At 33.3% G+C, this 8,268-nt stretch overlaps 1 protein-coding gene across 4 annotated transcripts in view; it reads right to left on the minus strand.

The window, feature by feature from the left end:
- Positions 1–8,268, minus strand: part of ftr67 (finTRIM family, member 67) — a 44,088-nt gene that overhangs the window by 16,098 nt on the left and 19,722 nt on the right. For 3 of the 4 annotated variants that reach the window (XR_012385507.1, XR_012385506.1, NM_001039719.2), the window contains 1 exon segment: positions 6,062–6,656. The exons of the other annotated variant lie outside the window; for it this stretch is intronic. Coding sequence is in view for 1 of the 3 variants with exons in the window: in NM_001039719.2 (NP_001034808.2) it covers positions 6,601–6,656 (56 nt within the window). In the remaining 2 variants the exon portion in view is untranslated. 4 annotated transcript variants of the gene reach the window in all.

An 8,268-nucleotide genomic window follows, 5' to 3' on the forward strand; every position in this document is an offset into this window, starting at 1 on the left:
ATCTCTGGTGTTTGTTCATGCATGAACTACAGTAACGAAGAAGTAATTGATGATAAATTTAAAGGGACGGTTCACCCCAAAATAAAAAAAGACTTTATCATTTATTCTTTGTCATGTGGTTTTAAACTTTTATGAGAATCTTTCTTGTATTGAACAAAAAAAAAAATAATAATAATGGCACAGATTGACCTCCATAGTAGGATAAAATCTTACTATGGAGGTCAATTGGTGCCATTTATTAGCTTTATTTCTAATAGCATTTCTTTTGTGTTCAACAGAAAAAGAGACACTCAAATAGGTTTTGAACAAGTGAGAGCTGAGTAAATAAAGGAGTGAACTATGACTACCTAGAAAATGTGCATTTTATTTGTGTAAACTAGTGTTAACAGTGAGGGCCCTATCAAACACCCGTGTTTGGTGTGATTTGTTGCTATTTTCAGACTAGCGCAACCCTAATTTTCATGTTTTGCATTACGTTGTTTAAATAGCTAATCCATTTGAGCCACTTTGTGGACTCATGGGTGTGCTGGTCTATAAAGGAGGTGTGTTAAGGCGCATTGTTGGCACATTGCTGTTTTGAAGAACTGAAATAGACCGCAGCATTGACCATCTAAAAGCAGGTCTGAAGTCTACGGAACCTCGGAAGGGACGTAGTGGAGGAGAAAAAAACTGGCTGGGTGAAAAAAAAAAAAAAATGGGTGAAAGAAAAAAAATGGGTGGGAGGAAAATATATATTTCTAAGTTTTTGCGTTCCCTCGCAAAGTTTTGCGTTCTCTCGCAAAGATTTTTTTCGTTCCCTCGCAAAGACGTTTTGCATTCTCTCGCAAAACTGTTTCACCACTGCACCTCCTGTTCACATCACTCATGTAAACCCTCCCGTTTTGCCTAAATTCTCCCATATTTTACCATACTATCCCACTTTCTTTACATTAAATCCGTGCGTCGATCGTCACCTTTCATTTTGCAACCTCTGAACGAGTGAATGCATGTATAAGCGCTGACAGACGCACTTCGTACAATAAACTGATCCCAGATCAGCGTCTGTACGCGCCATTAAAGGGACACTTCTGTTATCAAACAAGTGAGCAGCAAATGAATCTCATGTTTTGTTTCGTTTGATAACAGAGGTGTCTCTGTAAGAATGCACAGATCTATAATGAAAGCAGTCCATTACTTTAGAAAGTGTTTGTGCTCATTTCAGAGAAAATTAGCAGTTTAAAATAAAACATGCAGGACGGAGATGTTTACATATTATTTAGTGTATTTGTCTGTTTAAACATACACCCGCTCCTCTGTGCTCCTCTGTAAATGGCGTGTACAGACGCTGATCTGGGATCAGTTTATTGTATGGAGCGCGTCTGTCAGTCAGCGCTTATACATGCATATTCAGAGGTAGCATATGAAAGGCGATGATCGACGCACAGTAATGTAAAGAAAGTGGGATAGAAGGGTAAAATAGGGGAAATTTTCAGCAAAAACGGGAGGGTTTACATGAGTGAAGTGAACAGGAAGTGTTTGTGGAGAAACAGTTTTGCGAGGGAACGCAAAACATCTTTGCGAGGGAACGCAAAAACTTTGCGAGGGAACGCAAAAACGTAAAAATATATATTTTCCTCCCACCTATTTTTTTCTCTCACCCATTATTTTTTTTTCACCCAGCCAATTTTTTCTCCTCCACTACGTCCCTTCCGGGGTTTCGTAAAAGTCCAGCACAGAGTGCGTATGTTATGCGCCTATGCGGGTCCAAACACTTACATATTGCTTAATACACACAGCACGTACAGCAACACACAAATAACTTTACATATGAAAAACAATAAAGTTAATAAAAATGTTACAAAAATAATTATTTTCTACATAAATAATTATTTTCTACATAAATATATATATATATATATATATATATATATATATATATATATATATATATATATATATATATATATATTTTTTTTTTTTTTTTTTAAACACCATCTCGGGGTTTCATCTTTGAATAATATTATTATTATCAGCAGTATTATTTAATATATGAATATTTATATTTGTTTTAATTAAAACACTTTAGTTTTGTCCACTTGGGTTTTGGAGATGTATGCATCACCATATGGGGGATAGGAATCGGACGTGTGTTTGAATATAATGGATATTATTGACCACATTTTGTTATTATTGTTCTTTTATTTGTTTGCTGTAAATTAGAACTGAATTTAGAAACAGTTGTGAAACAAATCTTTATGCTTAAACAACATTAAATATATAAGCTAATTAAGTCTTCAGTGGCGTGAGTACAACACCGTTTCCTTATCCACGAAAGTAAAGGAGTAAAATAAAGAGAAAGTAAAGAGGCCGAATGGAGGAGGCTCATTCTTTCTCCTCAAGCTAACTGTTTTCGCGCTAGTGAAGCGCTTTTCCACTAACAAGGTCCACCATGTAAATAGCAAATGCGCCATAACGCAATGCAACTGACTCTTAAAGGTTCACAAAACCCTTGAGTACTTTGTGATTTGTGTGTGTTGAGCATCAGTTAAGACAATGTTAGCATCTGTCAGCTTTAATTGTGGGGAGAACTGGATCATTTTGAGCTTTTGTCAGCTAATTTCACCTTCCAGGTTTAAAATGATTTTTGGGGTGGGATCAAAATCGGTGACGTGGCGCAAAACTGCAAGTGCAAAGATGACACGTCGGTTTCTCACTATTATTCATATAGCGGAGTTTTCTTATCCTATGAAAAGAGCCGGCTTCTTATTCATGACTGCACGTGCTTTCTGAAGGCAAGGCAGACTTGCCAGTGCCAAGCTGTGAGACACGGACCCATGGCACACAGTATTTAGCTGTTCATGAAGGGTTGTGTGTGTTTGTTTCCATGATCTACGGGGTTTGTTGCATGTTTTCCCCCTTGATCCTGTCAGGGCCGATACAGCAAAGCTGTTTGTGTGCAGCAAGAATTTTTGTCGGGAGAGCAGTACGAGATTTGAAGAATGGCGAAATTTGTCTTTTATCAGGAGTTCGTTCACATTTAGACACATCGCCATGCTGCTGCGTTTACCTAAATCCTCTAGATTGCCAACTGGGCTAATGGTTAAAATAGACAGGGCAAGAGACCTGCTGCACTGAGTCTGCATTCAGACCTATGATTCAAACACGGAGATTGAGGGAAAGTCCTCATTGTGTTTATATGAACATGATTATCTTTATAATGATATAAATTGTGGTTATCTGTATATGAAATTATGAATAAAAAATGTAGCAGGGCATTAATGTTTATTTCTTTGCATTTTAACTTCGTAAACTATAAAATCATGCGTCTCCTCACGGTTTGTGTCTCATTTTGTGAGCCGACTGACAACAGTTGTTCGCTCCCCTCCTTCTCCCTTACTGGCCACGCACACTCCTGCCCTTTGCTCAAGAAGCTCCATGCCCACTTTGATGTATCTTTTGAAAAAATTCTGAGGTAGACCTGAACCGAAAGTGGGGGGTGTCATGACCCTTTAAAGGGAATGGGAGATGAGACTCTGATTGGTTTAATGCACGTTATGCTAAAACACAACCATTACTCATTAAGAGAATAAGCTCAACCCTGTTATACCATGCACAGAGCATATTTTCCATCTTTAAAATACCAAAAGTGGATTCGGACATGCCCTTAACACTTTTACACCATGCGCTTTAGACTTTGCACATAGATCGTTAAAATAGAGCTCATGGTTTCAATCAGTGTTTCCCAGCCCTGTTCATGAAGGCACACCAAAAGTACACATTTTCAATCTCTTTCTAATCAAACACACGTGAATCAACTCATCAGAACATTAGATGAGCCAGGAAAACCTGAAATGAATGGGTCAGATAAGGGAGACAAAATATTTATATTTGCTAAGAAATATGTTGGTAAATGTTGAAATTGGCATTGGTAAAATGTATAATGTTGTAGAAGTGTTGCTTAAGTGTTAATTCATGTTTTCTGGTGTTAATGTGAATGTTGTGAAGTGGTATATTTGATTATATTTTATGTTTCACAATAATGTCACATTTACGTTTGTTAATACATGGACACATATGTTAATGTGACATTATTGTGAAACATAAAATATAAGCAAATATAACTTATAAAAACTAAACTATATAACTTAATTATTAATAACTTTAGTTTCTTTGGATAATTATTTTTTTTAATTAAAGGGGCAGTTCACCGCAAAATGAAAATGACCTCATCATTTATTTTTCATCGTGTAGTTTTAAAGATTTATGAGTTTTTTTCTTGTGTCGAACACTAAATAAGATTTTTTTAAATGTTGGTATTTGGCACCAATTGACCTCCATAGTAGGAAGAAATATTAATATGGAGGTCAATTGGTGCCATTTAATAGCATTTTTAAAAATGAAATAATTTCCTTTGTGTTAGACAGAAAATTTTTTTAACTCAAATAAGTTTTGAACAAGAGCGAGTAAATAAAGGAGTGAACAATGCCTCTTTGTTTTTAGTTGTGTACACTAATTTTAACAGACATAGTTTCAAATCTACTAAGGAATATGTTGGTAAATGTCAAGATAAACATTAGTAAAGTTTATAAAAGTACTTATATAAATAGATATAATTATTGCTCATTGTTAATGTGTGTTATTGGGTATTATTGTGAATGTTGTGTTATATTTGCTTATAAATCATGTTTCACAATAATGTCACATTAATGTTTGCGAATACATGGAAATATGTTAATGTGACATTATTGTGAAACACAAAATATAAGGAACTATAGCTAAAAAAACCTGAACTATATAACCTAATTATTATAACCTTTAGTAAAAATATAAATATTTTTTTAATTCTGGTATTTGGCACTAATTGATCTCCATAGTAGGAAGAAATATTGCTATGGAGGTCAATCGGTGCCATCTAACATAAAAAAAAATCCCTTTTTTATTGACACACGATGAAAACTCATAAAGGTTTAAAACCACATGATGAAGAATAAATGATGAGGTAATTTTTTGAATTTTTGTGTGAACTGTCCCTTAAATAAAAGAATAGTTAAAAAAAATGTCTATTGCTAAAAAAAAAAGACTCAAGTTTTAAACAGTATCTCTGGGGGTCCCAAACAGACTCAAGAAGAAAGACCTGTATTATAATCTTTATTCTGATATTTCGAAAAATGTTTGAAACTGGTAACCATTGACTAGCACAGTGTTTGTATTCCCTATTATGGAAGTCAGTGGCTACCAGTTTTCAGCATTCTTCAAAATATCTTCTATAGTGTTCAACAGAATAAAGAAACTCATAAAGGTTTGTAATAAAGTAAAGGTGAGTAAATAGTGAGTAAATGTTCGTTTTTAGTGAACTACCCCTTTAAGGGTTAATTACAAGATGAACAAAGATGACCATCATATTTTTACAAAGCTCATATTACAGGCCAAGATTATTCCGTGCACAGATTAGATTATTCAATCTAAATTACAGGCAGAGAGTTCATTTTCCATTAACAGATTTATTTTTCCCTTCATGGAGATTTTCTAAATCTGTGCAAATCCAGATGTTCGCATAATTGTTCACTGTAAATGGAAGGTCAATGCATTGCCTAATGGAGGGATTGCATAAAAGAAAATGACAACATGATAATCCAACACTATTTTTAGAAAGAAAAAAAATACATATACACTCACCGGCCACTTTATTAGGTACACCTTACTAGTATCAGTTGGACCCTACCATCCGAATGTTGCAGCAGAAATCGAGACTCATCAGACTAGGCAACGTTTTTCCAATCTTCTATTGCCCGATATTGGTGAGCCTGTGCAAATTGTACCTCAGTTTCCTGTTCTTAGCTGACAGGAGTGCACGCGGTGTGGTCTTCTGCTGCTGTAGCCCATCTGCCTCAAGGTTGGACGCTTTGTGCATTCAGAGACGCTCTTTTGCATACCTCGGTTGTAACAAGTGCTTATCTGAGTTACTGTTACCTTTCTATCAGCTGGAACCAGTCTGGCCATTCTCCTCTGACTCCTCCTCTTGATTGTATAAAAATAGTGCAATTAATTATAGTCCTACAATAAAACCCCAAAACCACTGAACTCTGCTGGGAAGAATCTTTATTTTTCATGATATGAAAAATAAGCTTTTAAGTTTAAAATGCTTCAATTTAAACATAGTTTAATACACACAAATACATTCCACACGCATGAAGCTAAAATCAACACTTCTGTGAATAGATAAGACGACATCAGTGGATTAAACACTGATAAAATACACCAATATAACACTCTATATTATGTGTAATGATTAATACTTTGCAAAATAATTACAGCTTAGTCAAAAGATAGTTGTTTTAAAATAATTAAAACTTTTTTTTTTCGTATATCACACAATATTTAAACTTTCACTCCAAGCACATCTGTATTTGTAAGATATATTGAGTTGATAGCGTTGAGACTCGGACCGCAGACACTGAAACGCATCTGGCTTTACATTTCTGTCTCATTTAGTAGTGAGAGTTTGTAGTTAGTGTAGCTTTACTTTTGAACATAATGTACAGGTTCAAAAAACAAAACTCTGGCAAACTGACTTTGGCCTTTTGACTGAATTGATCAGGCATTTCTCAGGCGATGTGAAGGCTACCGGCGTCTCCTGCGGGGCTGCAGTCTCTGACGAGGACCTTGAGTTCTCGAGCCTGGAGAAAAATAATCAAAGGGCCAAAAATGACACTAACCACAATTTAAAGACCAATTCACATTATATCAATACTGTAATGATAATTATATGTGCAGTTAAAGTCAAAATAATTGGTCCTCCTCAGATTATTTCACAGTATGTCTGATAACATTTTTTCTTCTGGAGAAAGTCTTATTTGATTTATTTCGGCAAGAAGAAAAGCAGTTTTAATTTTTTAAAAACCATTTTAAGCTCAAAATTATTAGCCCCTTTAAGCTATATTTGTTTTCAATTATCTACAGAACAAGCCATCATTAGTTAATGACTTATTGATCTAGTTAAGTCTTTAAATGTCACTTTAAGCTGAATATCCTGAAAAATATCTAGTCAAATAATAATTTACGGTCATCATGGCAAAGATAAAGGAAATCAGTTATTAGAAATGAGTTATTAAAACTATTATGTTTAGAAATGTGTAGAATTTTTTTTCTTTCTGTTAAAATGGAATTGGGGAAAAATACACTAATTCTGACTTCAACTGTATGTTAAAAACTTGAGGTCTACTTCAAAATGTCATGATTGAGTTAGTGTGCTAAATCTGAATGCATTGAGTAAACACGGCTTCATTTTTAAAGTCAAAATTAGACCAGATATATTGAAAATCCAATAAATTAAGCCAGATCAGTGCCCTTTAATGTTATGAATATTATAATTTTACAGCCTTGTACATGTGTCAATTGTATGTGACTGCCGCAGTATCTGATTCAAAACACTGATCTATGTAGATCAGTACTTCAAAATGACAAAGCCAAATCAAAGCAATACTGTAATTTATTGATAAATGCCAAATTAACTTTGGCAGACACCAAATAAAGGCATGTACCAAATGAACTCACCTATACAATACAGTAAAACACAGTTACATTTACAATTTATAGATTTGTTTGTGTATTGGCACTAAAAAATTATTCATATTATTTTAAAATAAACCCTGGAAAACAAAAGGTCTTAACAAAAAGTCTTAAGAGTAGTTAATAATAAATAAATATATATATATATATATATATATATATATATATATATATATATATATATATATATATATATACACACACACACACACACACACATATATATATATATATATATATATATATACACACATACATACACACATATATATATATATATATATATATATATATATATATATATACATATATACACACACACACACACACACACATATATATATATATATATATATATATATATATATATATATATATATATATGTGTGTGTGTGTGTATGTATATATATATATATATATATATATATATATATATATATATATATATATATATATATATATATATATATATATATATATATATATTTTTTTTTTTTTTTTTTTTAATTTATTTATTTTTTTCATTTATACAACAGTTCTGTCTGGTTCTCGAATCTGATTGGCTGATAGCCGTGATATATTTAAGTAATATCAGCACCCGTACAGCCTCTTTACCCTTAGTTGCATTACTCCTCCCACATACAGCCAGCAAAAAGCAGACACTACAGATCTAAAGTTTAAAAGATGCTTGCTCAGCTATATATATATATATATATATAT

Source organism: Danio rerio, chromosome 2, assembly GCF_049306965.1.
Source record: "Danio rerio strain Tuebingen ecotype United States chromosome 2, GRCz12tu, whole genome shotgun sequence".
Taxonomy (NCBI): domain Eukaryota; kingdom Metazoa; phylum Chordata; class Actinopteri; order Cypriniformes; family Danionidae; genus Danio; species Danio rerio.